General features: G+C 45.3%; 1 protein-coding gene across 1 annotated transcript in view; it reads right to left on the bottom strand.

Moving 5' to 3' along the window:
* LOC135538021 (uncharacterized) overlaps positions 1-19,690 on the bottom strand; it is a 102,795-nt gene that overhangs the window by 12,818 nt on the left and 70,287 nt on the right. The window contains exons 7-9 of the mRNA XM_064964012.1: positions 1,647-1,764; positions 600-1,048; positions 18-211 (exon numbers count right to left, since the gene is read on the bottom strand). Of these exons, the coding sequence (XP_064820084.1) occupies positions 18-211; positions 600-1,048; positions 1,647-1,764 (761 nt within the window). The remainder of the gene's footprint in view (positions 1-17; positions 212-599; positions 1,049-1,646; positions 1,765-19,690) is intronic.

Raw genomic sequence — 19,690 nt, 5'->3', positions numbered from 1 at the left:
TTGCTGAGTTTACCAACATTCCGCCTCGTCCAAGTCACTAAACAACCGCTTGGCGTAACCGTGGCGACTGCCGTACTGTTTCTGGGTGGTAACCATTGTCTTGGCGATGGAAACAGAAGAAGAAGATAACCCCATGTCGAGGGAGTTGCTACGTTTGGTGCGCACAATGCTGTGGGAGGGTCTTAGCGGGAGCTCCCGGGCTCTGATAGGCCTGAGAATAGTTCCATTTATCTCAGAGTCAGCCCACTACGCCACTGTGTCTCATCCTCCAATCAGAAAGGAGATCCTGTCCCATGGGACCTTTCCAGGGTGAAGCTTGCCCGTTTGGCCCCACCAATTGTTACTACATCTTGGCGGAGCCTAGCCCTCCCACCTCATGATTGGCGAGGGAGGGTTGAGGGGGCGGAGCTTATGACAGGAGAGTTGTAGAGAGAGACTGTTTCGGGAGTGTAGGGAGGAAGGTGTCTCTCACTGCTAGCGCCATGTCCCCCTGCCCTCCCCCCTTCTCTCCCTCCCTTTCCTCCCCCCTTCTCTCCCTCCCTGCCCTGCCCCCTTCTCTCCCTCCCTGCCCTCCCCCCTTCTCTCCCTCCCTGCTAGGCCTGGGGAGGGTTTGGGGTTTTGGTTTGGGGGAAGGTACGTCGGCCCCTCCTTTCTCTTTGTGCTTCTTTTTCTCTTTTGCTCTATCCTTCGTCCCGCCCCCTCTCTGCATTGCAGGCAGACCATTGGGCAAGACCACCATCATCACATCTCTGTTGCCATTCGATTGGCCGTAGACTCCTCCTCCTCCGGCCGCCGCCCCTTTCACCGGACTCCCTGATGACCCGCCCTGGCAACACGCCAACTCATCACTATCATCCCCATGGTGACAGTGGTCGTCCTGGTTACTGCAGACACGGTGACGCACCATCAGCGCCACTGTGAACACCAGCAGCGTTACCACGACAACGCCTCCCACAAGTATTGTCAGGGTTCCGCCCAGGAAGTGGGTCTGTAGAGATCGGCATTCTGGGTAGAGTTCTTTAGTGCTAAACTGGGCGCAGCCAAGAACCTTGAAAAAAGAGAGAGATTAAGGAAAATAGAAAAGAGAGAATTTTGATTGATAAATTAATGAGTGAATGAATACAGATTGAATTAAAGTAGATCGTTTTAGAGAGAGAGAGAGAGAGGGAGAGTAAAATTAAGTAAAAATATCAAAGAAAGAAACTTAGAAGGAAAGTAATTGATTTTCTAGCGAGAGAGAGGATTACGGAAAAGATAAAGCTACTATCTCCCAAAACACAGTCTTGTTTAAAGCATTCGTGAAGAACGGGATTGGAGTCAATTGGAATTGAAGGCAGTCAATTCAAGTAGTAAACTAAAATTCCAATTCATTAATTGCAAAAAGGGCATCTATTTTCAATGATTGCTGAACAGGAAAAGCTATTTATGTCAAAAGTGTTTCACTTCCTAAATCAACTGACGTCAATTCCAATCGACCCCTGGTGAGGAGCGAGAGAAAGTGTGTGTGGGTGTGTGGTGGGTGGGTGGGTGGTGTGGGGTGGGTGGTGTGGGGTGAGGAGCGAAGAGGAGGAGGGGCTACAGCGGAGAGGAGGAGGAGCTACAGCGGAGAGGAGGAGGAGCTACAGCGAGAGAAAGGATCAGAGTACCTTGGTAGCCGCCAAGGAGGTGACGATGTCATCAAAGATGGCCAGGACACACAGGTTGTAGTCCGCTCCAGATACCAGGTTCTTCAACATGAAACTGTTGCTGGTAGACGGGAGGATCCTGGAAAAGAAAAATAATGAAATAATAATAATAATAAATAATAAATAACAATGAAATATACATAAGCTTTTTTAAATGATTTAACAACTACTACATTATTATTGTATTTTTGAATTTAATTTTAGTGTAATATACAGTAAAGCATTTAAATTAAAGTAGAGTAGATACATTTTAGAGAGAAGGATGAAACAAAAGAGAGAGAGAGAGAGGAAGAAGAGAGAGAGAGGGTAGTCAGAGAGGAGAGAGAGACATAGAGAGATAGAGAAAGGGAGTGATAGAGAGGACCGAGAGGACAGAGAGAGAGAGAGAGAGATAGAGAGAGATATGGAGAGAGAGCACTGGATACACAAACAACAAGTGTGCGGTTAAAATTGGCAATAAACACACACATTTCTTCACACAGGGTCGTGGGGTGAGACAGGGATGCAGCTTAAGCCCCACCCTCTTCAACATATATATTATCGAATTGGCGCGGGCACTAGAACAGTCTGCAACACCCGGCCTCACCCTACTAGAATCCGAAGTCAAATGTCTGCTGATGATCTGGTGCTTCTGTCACCAAACAAGGAGGGCCTACAGCAGAACCTAGATCTTATACACAGATTCTGTCAGACCTGGGCCCTGACAGTAAATCTCAGTAAGACCAAAATAATGGTGTTCCAAAAAAGGTCCAGTCACCAGGACCACAAATAAAAATTCCATCTAAATTTCAACATACCAATTAGGATTTGGCTAAAAATATACTTGAATCAGTCATAGAACCCATTGCCCTTTATGGTTGTGAGGTCTGGGGTCCGCTCACCAACCAAGACTTCACAAAATGGGACAAACACCAAATTGAGACTCTGCATGCAGAATTCTGCAAAAATATTCACTGTGTACAACGTAGAACACCAAATAATATCTCTCTCAGAATGACCTTCTTGATCCAAATCAGTCAGGTTTCAAGACTAGTCATTCAACTGAGACTGCTCTTCTCTGTATCACGGAGGCGCTCCGCACTGCTAAAGCTAACTCTCTCTCCTCTGCTCTCATCCTTCTAGACCTATCGGCTGCCTTCGATACTGTGAACCATCAGATCCTGCTCTCCACCCTCTCCGAGTTGGGCATCTCCGGCGCGGCCCATGGATTGCGTCCTACCTGACAGGTCGCTCCTACCAGGTGGCGTGGCGAGAATCTGTCTCCTCGCCACGCGCTCTCACCACTGGTGTCCCCCAGGGCTCTGTTCTAGGCCCTCTCCTATTCTCGCTATACACCAAGTCACTTGGCTCTGTCATAACCTCACATGGTCTCTCCTATCATTGCTATGCAGACGACACACAATTAATCTTCTTCTTTCCCCTTCTGATGACCAGGTGGCGAATCGCATCTCTGCATGTCTGGCAGACATATCAGTGTGGATGACGGATCACCACCTCAAGCTGAACCTCGGCAAGACGGAGCTGCTCTTCCTCCCGGGGAAGGACTGCCCGTTCCATGATCTCGCCATCACGGTTGACAACTCCATTGTGTCCTCCTCCCAGAGCGCTAAGAACCTTGGCGTGATCCTGGACAACACCCTGTCGTTCTCAACTAACATCATGGCGGTGGCCCGTTCCTGTAGGTTCATGCTCTACAACATCCGCAGAGTACGACCCTGCCTCACACAGGAAGCGGCGCAGGTCCTAATCCAGGCACTTGTCATCTCCCGTCTGGATTACTGCAACTCGCTGTTGGCTGGGCTCCCTGCCTGTGCCATTAAACCCCTACAACTCATCCAGAACGCCGCAGCCCGTCTGGTGTTCAACCTTCCCAAGTTCTCTCACGTCACCCCGCTCCTCCGCTCTCTCCACTGGCTTCCAGTTGAAGCTCGCATCCGCTACAAGACCATGGTGCTTGCCTACGGAGCTGTGAGGGGAACGGCACCGCAGTACCTCCAGGCTCTGATCAGGCCCTACAACCAAGCAAGGGCACTGCGTTCATCCACCTCTGGCCTGCTCGCCTCCCTACCACTGAGGAAGTACAGTTCTCGCTCAGCCCAGTCAAAACTTTTCCCCCAATGGTGGAACAAACTCCCTCACGACGCCAGGACAGCGGAGTCAATCACCACCTTCCGGAGACACCTGAAACCCCACCTCTTCAAGGAATACCTAGGATAGGATAAGTAATCCTTCTCACCCCCCCCCTTAATGATTTAGATGCACTATTGTAAAGTGGCTGTTCCACTGGATGTCAGAAGGTGAATTCACTAATTTGTAAGTCGCTCTGGATAAGAGCGTCTGCTAAATGACTTAAATGTAATGTAAATGTAATAATGCATGCAGAGCAGAATTAGGCCAATACCCACTAATTATCAAAATCCAGAAAAGAGCCGTTAAATTCTATAACCTCCTAAAAGGAAGCGATTCCAAAACCTTCCATAACAAAGCCTTCACCTACGGAGAGATGAACTTGTAGAAGAGTCCAATAAATCCTGTTAAGGCTCAATACTGCCCCCTTTGGAGGAATTGCGTGCCCAACAGTTAAAAGAAAAATAATCTGTCCAAAATTGCTAAGTTTTGCATATAATAATTATTATGCAAATCCCGTGGGTTTTGACCCTTTGGGAGGCAAAAGACTAAGTGTCGCGAGAAAATACCAAGTCAGGAGAGCACGTAATTTAGAGAGACGTCCTTTTGTTCCAGAATGCTTGAGAGCAAGCAAGAATGTCCGATAGATAATTGTTTTGTACGCTTAGAACATCCTAAAGTGTGTGCCGTATTCGCGTAAAACATTTTAGAAAAGACAACGTGTTTATCTTTCATTTGAGCTATTGGACTTGTTAATGTTTGGAGGTTAAATATTTCAAAGAATATTTTTGCATTCTGTGCGCCATCTTTTGAGTTGAGCGTGGGGGGGTTGCCCTTGGGGAACGTGGTACCGTGATGTCGATAAGCAAGCTGGTCCTGGGGCTCTGTTCACAAACACAAACACACCCTATAGAGCCCCAGGACAACAGCACAATTAGACCCAACCAAATCATGAGAAAACTAAAAGATAATTACTTGACGCATTGGAAAGAATTAACAAAAAACAAAGCAAACTAGAATGCTATTTGGCCCTACACAGAGAGTACACAGCGGCAGAATACCTGACCACTGTGACTGACCCAAAATTAAGGAAAGCTTTGACTATGTACAGACTCAGCGAGCATAGCCTTGCTATTGAGAAAGGCCGCCGTAGGCAGACATGGCTCTCAAGAGAAGACAGGCTATGTGCTCACTGCCCACAAAATGAGGTGGAAACTGAGCTGCACTTCCTAACCTCCTGCCCAATGTGTGACCATATTAGAGAGACATATTTCCCTCAGATTACACAGATCCACAAAGAATTCGAAAACAAATCCAATTTTAATAAACTCCCATATCTACTGGGTGAAATTCCACAGTGTGCCATCAGAGCAGCAAGATTTGTGACCTGTTGCCACGAGAAAAGGGCAACCAGTGAAGAACAAACACCATTGTAAATACAACCCATATTTATGCTTATTTGTTTTATCTCGTGTCCTTTAACCATTTGTACATTGTTAAAACACTGTATATATATAATTTGACATTTGTAATGTCATTATTGTTTTGAAACATCTGTATGTGTAATGTTTATTTTTCATTTTTATTGTTTATTTCACTTTATATATTCACTTTATATATTATCTACCTCGCTTGCTTTGGCAATGTTAACACATGCTTCCCATGCCAATAAAGCCCTTGAATTGAATTGAATTGATATGGAGAAAGAGGGGTAGAGAGAGAAGACAGAGAGATGAGAGGGGGGTAGAGAGAGAGAGTGAGAGAGAGGGATAGAGAGAGAAGAGAGAGAGTTGGAGAGAGGGGTGGAGAGAGAAGAGATGGAGGGAGGGTCAGAGAGAGAGAGAGAGAGACTGAGAGAAGAGAGAGAGAGAGAGAAGAGAGAGTGAGAGAAGAGAGAGAGAGGGGTAGAGGGAGGGGAGAGAAAGAGGGAGAGGGGTAGAGGGAGGGGAGAGAAAGAGGGAGAGAGGAGAGAGAGAGGGGTAGAGGGAGGGGAGAGAAAGAGGGAGAGGGGTAGAGGGAGGGGAGAGAAAGAGGGAGAGTGGCATTATTGAGGAGAGGAGCTGAGTGGAATTATGAAAATAAAACAATTAATTACAGCTGCAGACAGACGTGCGTGCGTGCGTGTGTGTACATGCATGCGTGCGTGTGCGTGTGTGCGTGTGTGTGTGTGCATGTGCGTGTGTGCATGTGTGTGTGCGTGTGTGCGTGCGTGTGTGCGTGCATGTGTGTGTGTGTGCGTGCATGTACGTGCATGTGCGCGCGCGCGTGTGTGTGTGTGTGTGTGTGTGTGTGTGTGCGTGTGCGTGTGTACACCATAATGAATATAATATTTAATGAATGACTGAAACAGAATGAAAATGTCTTGGTCAGAACAGGAGTTTCTGTGAAGACATAATAATTGCCAATAGAAAAAGAGACTGTTCATTGTTCACAGCAGTCAGACAACCTCGAGGTAAGAGCACTCCTTAGAAAAATGATTTCCTAATATGGAAATATGAATGCATGAACTGCCCTACTTACAGTAATCACATACTATCTTCTCTAAATCTTCTCTATAGACTATATGACCTTCTACGATCCAGCCAGTGGGCTCAATCTTCTCTGTAGATTACATGACCTTCTACGATCCAGCCAGTGGGCTCAATCTTCTCTGTAGATTACATGACCTTCTACGATCCAGCCAGTGGGCTCAATCTTCTCTGTAGATTACATGACCTTCTACGATCCAGCCAGTGGGCTCAATCTTCTCTGTAGATTACATGACCTTCTACGATCCAGCCAGTGGGCTCAATCTTCTCTGTAGATTACATGACCTTCTACGATCCAGCCAGTGGGCTCAATCTTCTCTGTAGATTACATGACCTTCTACGATCCAGCCAGTGGGCTCAATCTTCTCTGTAGATTACATGACCTTCTACGATCCAGCCAGTGGGCTCAATCTTCTCTGTAGATTACATGACCTTCTACGATCCAGCCAGTGGGCTCAATCTTCTCTGTAGATTACATGACCTTCTACGATCCAGCCAGTGGGCTCAATCTTCTCTGTAGATTACATGACCTTCTACGATCCAGCCAGTGGGCTCAATCTTCTCTGTAGATTACATGACCTTCTACGATCCAGCCAGTGGGCTCAATCTTCTCTGTAGATTACATGACCTTCTACGATCCAGCCAGTGGGCTCAATCTTGACCAGAGTCGTAAGTTCCTTCAGTTTTTTGAAGAAACTCATGAAAGTTCTGTTATCATTTAAGCAGTATTAGAAACTGGGGGGGTGGGGTTGAGCCCTGAATTTTGATTGGCCGACAGCTGTGGTAGCAGAATCAGAATTAGTTAGTTAACATTGATAAATAAGATGTTTTATTTACATAATGATGCTTATGTGGGCAAAGTTACTTGGGCCCCAGAGAGAGGGAGGTCAGGCTTGTCTTCTTATGGGAATGTGTCTGTAACTATTACATGTCCTCTCTGAGGTTTCCCTTATCTTGACCTAGTATATGACCTAGGACCTAGCAGGCTCTCTGTCTTTTCTGATCTTGTCCAGGAGGGGGTGTATTTGAGATGGGAGTATCTAGAATTGACAATTGATATATGCCATTGGATGAGGTAAAAGTTTTGGTCCTAAGTGGTACCAAGAACGAGATAAGAACTTTGTTTAGGCCTCCCGGGTGGCGCAGTGGTTAAGGGCGCTGTACTGCAGCTCTACCAGAGACCCTGGGTTCGTGCCCAGGCTCTGCCTCAACCGGCCACGACCGGGAGTGCGGCTTGGTTGGGTTGTGTATCGGAGGACGCATGACTTTCAACCTTCTGCTCTCCCGAAACCGTACAGTAGCGATGAGACAAGATAGTAGCTACTAAAACAATTGGATATCATGAAAAAGGGGTAAAAAATTAAAGAACTTCATTTAGGAGACCAAACTGAACAATAATGGGATACTCCTCTTTCAAGTAAATCTTCCTTTTGTGTAATGTTCCTAAGATCTGTTATTTGTCATGTGATTTGAGATGGGTGTGTCTTGGCTATAAATGATACTAAGAATTGTTTTGTAAGCACTCTCAGAGAATTCAATTGATCTGAGAGTCACAGCACTATGGTGAAGCTCATATAATTAAATATGGACTTTATGATATAACTCTGACTTGTGTGTGGTTTGCTCTCTCATGATTTGGTAATACAGGAAATGTCCACGACACAGCTGTGGTATATCAGACAGTATATCACGAATACTACAACACTTGTATTTGTACTGCTCTAATTACCTTGGCAACCAGTTTATAACAGCAGTAAGGCACCTCAGCGGTTTGTGATATATGGTCCATAGACTGAGGCTAAGGGTTGTGTCTCTCCGTGTTGCGAACAGCCCGCAGTCTATGGGCCATATACCACAAACCTCCTCGGGCCTTAACACTACAGTTAGAAACATATAAATAGTATAGTACTAACATATAAACAATATAGTGGTAGCATAGAAACAGTACAGTAGTAGCATATAAACAATATAGTCGTAACATAGAAACTGATTGTGCAACCAATCTGTCCAAAAAACATCCAATCTATCCTAGAAACATCCAGTCTGTTCTAGAAACATCCAATATGTCCTAGAAACATCCAATCTGTTCTAGAAACATCCAATCTGTCCAAAAAACATCCAATCTATCCTAGAAACATCTAGTCTGTTCTAGAAACATCAAATCTGTCCTAGAAACTACCAGTCTGCCCTAGAAACCTCCAATCTGTTCTAGAAACATCCAATCTATCCTAGAAACATCCAATCTGTCCTAGAAACATCCAATCTGTCCTAGAAACATCCAATCTGTCCTAGAAGCTCCTGCCTATATTGGCATATGTACATGCTGGATATACATTGGTATATATAGTGAACAAAAATATGAATGCATCGTGCTACATTTACAGAGAGTTTACTGAGATACAGGTCATGTAGGGAAATTAGACCATATAAATACATGTATCGGGCCCCAGTCTATGAATTTCACATGACTTGGCAGGGGTGCAGCCATGGGCGGGCCATGGGGGGCATAGGCCCACCCACTGGGGGGCGCAGGACGCACTGGGGGGGCGCAGGACGCACTGGGCTGTGCAGACGCAAAGAAGTCGGAAGTGGAGGTGCTGGGTGGGCACGGTTACACGTGGTTCTGCGGGCGTGAGGCCGGTTGGATGTATTGCGAAATGCTCCAAAACGTTGTCGGAGGTAATCTAGGGTAGAGAAATTAACATGAAATTATCTGGCAACAACTCTGGGATACATTCCTGCAGTCAGCATGCCAATTGTACTCTCCCTCGACACTTCAATGTAATTAAAATGATATGGTTTCAATTTTGAAAAGGCATTGGCCAGGAGCTGTGTGGAACAAGGTCTGAAAAAGAGCTGTGTGGGACAAGGTTTGAACAGGAGCTGTGTGGAACAAGGTCTGAACAGGAGCTGTGTGGAACAAGGTCTGAACAGGAGCTGTGTGGAACAAGGTCTGAACAGGAGCTGTGTGGAACAAGGTCTGAACAGGAGCTGTGTGGAACAAGGTCTGAACAGGAGCAGTGTGGAACAAGGTCTGAACAGGAGCTGTGTGGAACAAGGTCTGAACAGGAGCTGTGTGGAACAAGGTCTGAACAGGAGCTGTGTGGAACAAGGTCTGAACAGGAGCTGTGTGGAACAAGGTCTGAACAGGAGCTGTGTGGAACAAGGTCTGAACAGGAGCTGTGTGGAACAAGGTCTGAACAGGGGCTGTGTGGAACAAGGTCTGAACAGGAGCTGTGTGGAACAAGGTCTGAAAAGGAGCTGGTCTCAAGTGACTTGTGAATTCATGACTTTAGGGTTTAATCTGCGCAAGACATAGTTCTGAGATATTGAGCATCAAAGTCATCCCAGATCTCAGAACTGTTTTCTTGTGAATTCTTCATTCATAACCCCTAAAAAAACCTAATGTGCAGAATAGCAAAAAATCCGGAGACTTTTGTAAATCTGATTGAACCTTTTGGCCTCTGAAATGTCAATCTGGTTTCGACCATAAGATCTTACCTAACAACTCTGAATTAGACATGTTTAGCTTTTAAGAAGACTGGACTTTATTGAACATGAATTATATGATAACACTATTTTACCAAGATTGAGGCAAATCAGTAGAAAGAATTCTCATTTCCAGCCACAACTTGCAGACTTGTTTACATGCTGCTGTGCATTTTGTTGCTAACCTTACTTTGCTAGCTGACAACTTTACGGTTTTTAGTTTTTAATTACCGTTTATATTTTTAGTTTTTCCTCACTCCAATTTTTTTCATTCAAAGTTTTTACTCAGGACGCTTTATCTGGACGTGGTTCGTCAGGACCTCCAACAGCCGAAGCTAAGTAGTAACATTAACATGATGCTTTATCTGGACGTGGTTCGTCAGGACCTCCAGCAGCCGAAGCTAAGTAGTAACATTAACATGATGCTTTATCTGGACGTGGTTCGTCAGGACCTCCAGCAGCCGAAGCTAAGTAGTAACATTAACATGATGCTTTTTATCTGGACATGCTAAGTAGTAACATTAACATGATGCTTTATCTGGATGTGGTTTGTCAGGACCTCCAGCAGCCGAAGCTAAGTAGCAACATTAACATGATGCCTTCTAATTGCAGTCGCTGTACTCACAATATACAGGAGAACGATCGCCTTACTGTGAGGATAGCTGTGCTACAAGCCCAGCTTCAGACGCAATCGTTAGGCAAGGGTCATTTCAGTGTAGGAAAGGATGAAACAGCGTCTGTGCCAACAGTAAGTACAGATAGTAGTATAAATCCCCTGGCACAGTCCCCGCAGCTGGACAACTTTCTCACGGTTTCTGGAAGGAAATGCTGTAGGAACGCTCAACCGGTGTCGCTCATTCAGCTGACAGAAACTTTCAACCGGTTTTCCCCATTAAGCAGCGAGTCGGAGTCAGAGGCCGAACCTTCTCTGGTCTCTACTCCTCCCGTTACGGGGTCTGAGACGCCGAAGCTTCCCACCATTAGCTCTGACAAATTGAAATCACAAGTCATTGGCGACTCCATTACCCACAGTATTAGACTTAAAACAAATCATCCAGCGATCATACACTGTTTACCAGGGGGCAGGGCTACCGACGTTAAGGCTAATCTGAAGATGGTGCTGGCTAAAGCTAAAACTGGTGAGTGTAGAGAGTATAGGGATATTGTTATCCACGTCGGCACCAACGATGTTAGGATGAAACAGTCAGAGGTCACCAAGCGCAACATATCTTCAGTGTGTAAATAGCTAGATAAATGTGTCTCTGGCCCCCTCCCAGTTAGGGGGAATGGTGAGCTCTACAGCAGAGTCTCTAGCCCCCTCCCAGTTAGGGGGAGTGGTGAGCTCTACACAGAGCCCCCTCCCAGTTAGGGGGAGTGATGAGCTCTACAGCAGAGCCCCCTCCCAGTTAGGGGGAGTGATGAGCTCTACAGCAGAGTCTCCCTGGCAGCCCCTCCCAGTTAGGGGGAATGGCTCTGAGTCTCTCCCCTCCCAGTTAGGGGGAGTGATGAGCTCTACAGCAGCAGAGTCTCTGGTCCCCTCCCAGATGAGCTCTTAGTTAGGGGGAATGGTGAGCTCTACAGCAGAGTCTCTAGCCCCCTCCCAGTTAGGGGGAGTGGTGAGCTCTACAGCAGAGTCTCTGGCCCCCTCCCAGTTAGGGGGAGTGGTGAGCTCTACAGTAGAGTCTCTGGTCCCCTCCCAGTTAGGGGAAGTGATGAGCTCTACAGCAGAGTCTCTGGTCCCCTCCCAGTTAGGGGAAGTGATGAGCTCTACAGCAGAGTCTCACAACTTAATTGCTGGTTGAAAACTGTTTTCTGCCCCTCCCAAAAGATAGAATTTGTAGATAATTGGCCCTCTTTTTGGGACCAAGCCTGGCCTGTTGAGGAGTGATGGACTCCATCCTAGCTGGAGGGGTGCTCTCATCTTATCTAAGAACATAGACAGGGCTCTAACTCCCCTAGCTCCACGATGAAATAGGGTGCAGGCCAGGCAACAGTCTGTTAGCCAGACTGCCAGCTTAGTGGAGTCTGCCACTAGCACAGTCAGTGTAGTCAGCACAGCTATCCCCATTGAGACCGTGTCTGTGCCTCGACCTAGGTTGGGCAAACTAAACATGCCGGTGTTTGCCTGAGCAATCTCACTAGGATAAAGACTTCCTCCATTCCTGCCAATATTTAAAGAGATAGTGATATATCGAATCTCCTCTCAATTTTTTTTTGAAAAAGCTGTTGCGCCGCAACTCACTGCCTTCCTGAAGACAAACAATGAAGACTAATTATGTATGCGAAATGCTTCAGTCTGGTTTTAGACCCCATCATAGCACTGAGACGGCACTTGTGAAGGTGGTAAATGACCTTTTAATGGCGTCAGACTGAGGCTCTGCATCTTCCTCGTGCTCCTAGACCTTAGTACTGCTTTTGATACCATCAATCACCACATTATTTTGGAGAGATTGGAAACCCAAATTGGTCTACACGGACACGTTATGGCCTGGTTTAGATCTTATCTGTCGGAAAGATATCAGTTTGTCTCTGTGAATGGTTTGTCCTCTGACAAATCAACTGTAAATGTCGGTGTTCCTCAAGGTTCCGTTTTTGAACCACTATTGTTTTCACTATATATTTTACTTCTTGGGGATGTCATTCGAAAACATAATGTTAACTTTCACTGCTATGCGGATGACACACAGCTGTACATTTCAATGAAACATGGTGAGGCCCCAAAAATTGCCCTCGCTAGAAGCCTGTGTTTCAGACATAAGGAAGTGAATGGCTGCAAACTTTCTACTTTTAAACTCGGACAAAACAGAGATGCTAGTTCTAGGTCCCAAGAAGCAAAGAGATCTTCTGTTGAATCTGACAATTAATCTTGTTGGTTGTACAGTCGTCTCAAATAAAACTGTGAAGGACCTCGGCGTTACTCTGGACCCTGATCTCTCTTGATGAACATATCAAGACTGTTTCAAGACTGTTTTAAGGACAGCTTTTTTCCATCTACGTAACATTGCAAAAATCAGACATTTACTTTCCGGCTACCCGGATATAGCACCGATTTGATCACTCCCATGGGTGCGTCACTTGAGTGGGTTGAGTCACTGACGTGGTCTTCCTGTCTGGATTGTCGCCCCCCTCTTGGGTTGTGCCGTGGCGGAGGTCTTTGTGGGCTATACTCGGCCTTGTCTCAGGATGGTAAGTTGAAGATATCCCTCTAGTGGTGTAGGGGCTGTGCTTTGACAAAGTGGGTGGGATTATATCCTTCCTGTTTGGCCCTGTCCGGGGGTGTCATCGGATGGGGACAAAATGTCTCCTGACCCCTCCTGTCTCAGCCTCCAGTATTTATGCTGCAGTAGTTTATCTGTGTTGGTATTTATGCTGCAGTAGTTTATGTGTCGGGCGACTAGGGTCAGTTTGTTATATCTGGAGAATTTCTCCTGTCTTATCCGGTGTCCTGTGTGAATTTAAGTACGCTCTCTCTAATTCTTTCTTTCTCTCTCGGAGGACCTGAGCCCTAGGACCATGCCTCAGGACTATCTGGCCTGATGACTCCTTGCTGTCCCCAGTCCACCTGCTGCTGCTCCAGTTTCAACTGTTCTGCCTGCGGCTATGGAACCCTGACCTGTTCACTGTGATTACTATTATTTGACCATGCTGGTCATTTATGAACATTTGAACATCTTGGCCATGTTCTGTTATAATCTCCACCTGGCACAGCCAGAAGAGGACTGGCCAACCCTCATAGCCTGGTTCCTCTCTAGGTTTCTTCCTAGGTTTTGGCCTTTCTAGGGAGGTTTTCCTTGCCACCGTGCTTCTACACCTGCATTGCTTGCTGTTTGGGGTTTTAGGCTGGGTTTCTGTGCAGCACTTTGATATATCAGCTGATGTAAGAAGGGCTATAAAGATACATTTGATTTGAAATTTGATTTGAAATACTGTGACATCATCATTTATTTTCAGGTTGGTATTTTTTCGCTTGCGTACCATTATTTTGGGGCGGCAGTGTAGCTTAGTGGTTAGAGTGTAGAGGCGGCAGTGTAGCTTAGTGGTTAGAGTGTAGAGGCGGCAGTGTAGCTTAGTGGTTAGAGTGTAGAGGCGGCAGTGTAGCTTAGTGGTTAGAGTGTAGATGTGGCAGTGTAGCTTAGTGGTTAGAGTGTAGATGTGGCAGGGTTGCCTAGTGATCAGAGTGTAGATGTGGCAGGGTAGCCTAGTGATCAGAGTGTAGATGTGGCAGGGTAGCCTAGTGGTTAGAGTGTAGATGTGGCAGTGTAGCTTAGTGGTTAGAGTGTAGATGTGGCAGGGTTGCCTAGTGATCAGAGTGTAGATGTGGCAGGGTAGCCTAGTGATCAGAGTGTAGATGTGGCAGGGTAGCCTAGTGGTTAGAGTGTAGAGGTGGCAGGGTAGCCTAGTGGTTAGAGTGTAGAGGTGGCAGGGTAGCCTAGTGGTTAGAGTGTAGATGTGGCAGTGTAGCCTAGTGGTTAGAGTGTAGATGTGGCAGGGTAGCCTAGTGGTTAGAGTGTAGAGGGGGCAGGGTAGCCTAGTGGTTAGAGTGTAGAGGTGGCAGGGTAGCCTAGTGGTTAGAGTGTAGATGTGGCAGTGTAGCCTAGTGGTTAGAGTGTAGATGTGGCAGGGTAGCCTAGTGGTTAGAGTGTAGAGGGGGCAGGGTAGCCTAGTGGTTAGAGTGTAGATGTGGCAGGGTAGCCTAGTGGTTAGAGTGTAGAGGGGGCAGGGTAGCCTAGTGGTTAGAGTGTAGAGGTGGCAGGGTAGCCTAGTGGTTAGAGTGTAGATGTGGCAGGGTAGCCTAGTGGTTAGAGTGTAGATGTGGCAGGGTAGCCTAGTGGTTAGAGTGTAGAGGGGGCAGGGTAGCCTAGTGGTTAGAGTGTAGAGGGGGCAGGGTAGCCTAGTGGTTAGAGTGTAGAGGTGGCAGGGTAGCCTAGTGGCTAGAGTGTAGATGTGGCAGGGTAGCCTAGTGGTTAGAGTGTAGATGTGGCAGGGTAGCCTAGTGGTTAGAGTGTAGAGGTGGCAGGGTAGCCTAGTGGTTAGAGTGTAGATGTGGCAGGGTAGCCTAGTGGTTAGAGTGTAGAGGGGGCAGGGTAGCCTAGTGGTTAGAGTGTAGAGGTGGCAGGGTAGCCTAGTGGTTAGAGTGTAGATGTGTCAGGGTAGCCTAGTGGTTAGAGTGTAGATGTGGCAGGGTAGCCTAGTGGTTAGAGTGTAGAGGTGGCAGGGTAGCCTAGTGGTTAGAGTGTAGAGGTGGCAGGGTAGCCTAGTGGTTAGAGTGTAGATGTGGCAGGGTAGCCTAGTGGTTAGAGTGTAGAGGTGGCAGGGTAGCCTTTAAGGGTAGCATCAAAGCCAAAGGAACTGAGTAACATTAAGAAATGCTATAGATGGAAGGAATGCAGTTTGGAAACCTACCAAAAAACAATTAGGCAACAACAAATTCAAGTGGTAAAACGTTCCAGTGCAATAGTGAAGGTGTAAACTTGGCAGTAGAAAATCTTAACAGTATATTTGCCTCAGCTTCCCTATCAAATCTAAAAATCTCAAATAGAAAACCGAAGAAAATTAACAACAATGACAAATGGTTTGATGAAGAATGCAAAATTCTAAGAAAGAAATTGAGAAACCTGTCCAACCAAAAACATAGAGACCCGGAAAACCTGAGTCTACGCTTCACTATGGTGAATCACTAAAACAATACAGAGGAAAAAGAAGGAACAGCATGTCAGAAATCAGCTCAATGTAATTGAAGAATCCATAGACTCTAACCACTTCTGGGAAAATTGGAAAACACTAAACAAACAACAACACGAAGAATTATCTATCCAAAATGGAATCCAATCTTTTTGGCTCTATAACAAAGAATAAAGAGCAAAAACATATACATGATCAAATACAGATCTTAGAATCAACTATTAAAGACTACCAGAACCCACTGGATTCTCCAATAACATTGAATGAGTTACAGGACAAAATAAAAACCCTCCAACCCAAAAAGGCCTGTGGTGTTGATGGTATCCTCAATGAAATGATCAAATATACAGACAACAAATTCCAATTGGCTATACTAAAACTCTTTAACATCATCCTTAGCTCTGGCATCTTCCCCAATATTTGGAACCAAGGACTGATCACCCCAATCCACAAAAATGGAGACAAATTTGACCCCAATAACTACCGTGGAATATGCGTCAACAGTAACCTTGGGAAAATCCTCTGCATTATCATTAACAGCAGTGTACACTTCCTCAATGAAAACAATGTACTGAGCAAATGTCAAATTGGCTTTTTACCAAATTAGTACAACAGACCATGTATTCACCCTGCACACCCTAATTGACAACCAAACAAACCAAAACAAAGGCAAAGTCTTCTCATGCTTTGTTGATTTCAAAAAAGTGTCAATTTGGCATGAGGGTCTGCTATACAAACTGTTGGAAAGTGGTGTTGGGGGTAAAACATACGACATCATAAAATCCATGTACACAAACAACAAGTGTGCGGTTAAAATTGGCAAAAACACACACATTTCTTCACACAGGGTCGTGGGGTTAGACAGGGATGCAGCTTAAGCCCTACCCTCTTCAACATATATATCAGAGTGTAGAAAAGTCTGCAGCAGGCCTCACCCTACTAGAATCTGAAGTCAAATGTGGTTGATGAGCTTCTGTCACCAACCAAGGAGGGTACAGCAGCACCTAGATCTTATTAGATTCTGTCAGAGGCCCTGACAGTAAAGGTAAGACCAAAATAATGGTGTTCCAAAAAGGTCCAGTCACCAGGACCACAAATACAAATTCCATCTAGACACTGTTGCCCTAGTGGTTATACCTTGGCCTAAACATCAGCGCCACAGGTAACTTCCAGTGGTTAGAGATCTGAGAGGGGCAAGAAGGGTCAAAAGAACATAAATTTCAACATACCAATTAGTGGTTACTTGAATCAGTCATAGAGCCCATTGCCCTTTATGGTTGTGAGGTCAGGGTAGCTCACCAACCAAGACTTCACAAAATGGGACAAACACCAAATTGAGACTCTGCACGCAGAATTCTGCAAAAATATCCTCAGTGTACAACGTAGAACACCAAATAATGCATGCAGAGCAGAATTAGGCCGATACCCACTAATTATCAAAATCCAGAAAAGAGCAGTTAAACTATAACCACCTGAAAGGTTGATTAATTCCACAACAAAGCCATGACAAGGATAAACTGTTGTCCTGGCGCCTGTTCACAAACACACCCTACAGAGCCCCATGACAAGCACAGTTAAACCACTATTCATTGAAAAAAAAATAATTTGATCTTAACTGGCTTGCCTGGTTAAATTAAAAAAGTAAACATTATTGCAGAATACCTGACCACTGTGACTGACCCAAAATTAAGGAAAGCTTTGTACAGACTCAGCGAGCATAGCCTTGGTCTATTGAGAAAGGCCGTATTTGTTCAGACATGGCTCTCAAGAGAAGACAGGTTTATGCCCACAAAAGAGAACTGAGCTTAACCTCCTGCCCAATGTATTTTTAGAGAGACATATTTTCAGATTTTCCACAAAGAATTAAAATGTTATTTACAAAAAAGAAATTCACAAACAAAATAATATCAGACATATGAAGAACAATCTAAAAATACAACACATATCTATGCTTATTTATTTTATCTTGTGTCCTTTACCATTTATTGTAAAAACAAAATAATATCAGTTTATATGACATTTTAATGTCTTTATTGTTTTGAAACTTCTGTATGTGTGATGTCTACTGTTATTTTTTATTGTTTATTTCCTTTATATATTATAGCCTGACTGCAGACATGATACATGGCATGCCAAGAAAGCCCTTGAATTGAAGAATTGAAGAGAGAGAGAGAGAGAGAGAGAGAGAGAGAGAGACAGACAGAGAGAGAGAGAGAGAGAGGGAGAGAGAGACAGAGAGAGAGAGAGAGGGAGAGGGAGAGAGAGAGAGAGAGACAGAGAGAGAGAGAGAGAGAGGGAGAGAGAGAGAGAGAGAGAGAGAGAGAGAGAGAGAGAGAGAGAGAGAGAGAGAGAGAGAGAGAGAGAGAGAGAATTCTATGCCATCAAAAAGAACATACCAATCAGGATTTGGCTAAAAATACTTGAATTAGTTATAGAACCCTAAGCCCATTGCCCTTTACGGTTGTGAGGTCTGGGGTCCGCTCACCAACCAGAAATTCGCTACATGGGACAAACACCAATTTGAGACTCTGCATGCAGAATTCTGCAAAACTATCCTCCGTGTACAACGTAGAACACCAAATAACGCAGAGCAGAATTAGGCCGATACCCACTAATTATCAAAATCCAGAAAAGAGCTGTTAAATTCTACAACCACCTAAAAGGAAGCGATTCCCAAACCTTCCCCAACAAAGCCATCACCTACAGAGAGATGAACCTGGAGAAGAGTCCCCTAAGCAAGCTGGTCCTGGAGCTCAGTTCCCAAACACAAACACACACCACAGAGCCCCAGGACAACAGCACAATTAGACCCAACCAAATCATGAGAAAACAAAAAGATAATTAATTGACAAATTGGAAAAAAATCAACAAAAAAAGCAAACTAGAATGCTATTTGTCAAAATGAGGTGGAAACTGAGCTGCACTTCCTAACCTCCTGCCAAATGTATGACCATATTAGAGACACATATTTCCCTCAGATTACACAGATCCACACAGAATTAGAAAACAAACCCAATTTTGTTAAACTCCCATATCTACTGGGTGAAATTCACAGCTGAAAGATACAAAGAGTGATTCAGGAGAACCTTTCAACCCGAGCGAGTCTGGTCACACATCAATCTGCCCTGCAGACAAGGATAGTCACCTGCATGCTAACGTTTGCTAGCTAGCTAGTTAGCTCAACTTAACCAAAGCAATTTTCGGTCGGCTCTAAATTGCTCCTAAATATCCAGCTGTGCGACCTTGAACAACATCACAGAGAGCGTATTGTGGTTATAGGCTGATTGCCAGAGAGAGAGAATAGAGCGCAGATTCGTGACCGTTGTGTTTCCAGCACTACTACAGAGAGTTCAGAGTTCAGAAGATGAGACATATTTATTATTTTTTTTGTGGGGGGGGCGATTGACTGCCTTCACTTTACACATAAACCGCGTTGTGGGCTGAACAAGCTAATGCTAACGACCACCAAGTTGTGGGCTGAACAAGCTAATGCTAACGACCACCAAGTTGTGGGCTGAACAAGCTAATTCTAACGACCACCAAGTTGTGGGCTGAACAAGCTAATGCTAACGACCACCAAGTTGTGGGCTGAACAAGCTAATGCTAACGACCACCAAGTTGTGGGCTGAACAAGCTAATGCTAACGACCACCAAGTTGTGGGCTGAACAAGCTAATGCTAACGACCACCAAGTTGTGGGCTGAACAAGCTAATGCTAACGACCACCAAGTTGTGGGCTGAAGAAGCTAATGCTAACGACCACCAAGTTGAATCGTGGTGCCTGCCGACCTCAGGTGCAGTGCCTCTGGTCAGCTGTAGCCTAGAAAACTAGTAACGGGGGCCATTTCTTTCTCCTCCCAAGGATTATACTTTGAGTAGGATAGCAGCCTTCACAATAAAAAGCCATCTGGTTGTCACCGTGATATATTGCATCCAATGGAGAGAGAATACAGGGCGAAGGAACAAAGGGACAGAGTGTCCTCCTTAGCTGTCCCGTGTGATTCGGTTCACTTGGCATACGACCTAAATCATAGTTTTGTAGGCCTCTAAAGGTTTGTTTTTTAAACAACATTGTTCCATGACGCTACAGTATTCGCTAAAGCCTGTTCACTTTACCAAACATTTGGTGGCACGGTTAGAAAGGAAAATGTTGTGAGTCTGGTAAAATAATCGGTGATAT

The sequence above is a fragment of the Oncorhynchus masou genome, unplaced genomic scaffold (genome assembly GCF_036934945.1).
Source record: "Oncorhynchus masou masou isolate Uvic2021 unplaced genomic scaffold, UVic_Omas_1.1 unplaced_scaffold_892, whole genome shotgun sequence".
In the NCBI taxonomy this organism is placed as follows: Eukaryota; Metazoa; Chordata; class Actinopteri; order Salmoniformes; family Salmonidae; genus Oncorhynchus; species Oncorhynchus masou.
Note: the sequence above shows the minus strand (reverse complement) of the source record. Positions and strands in the feature narration are given on the sequence as shown.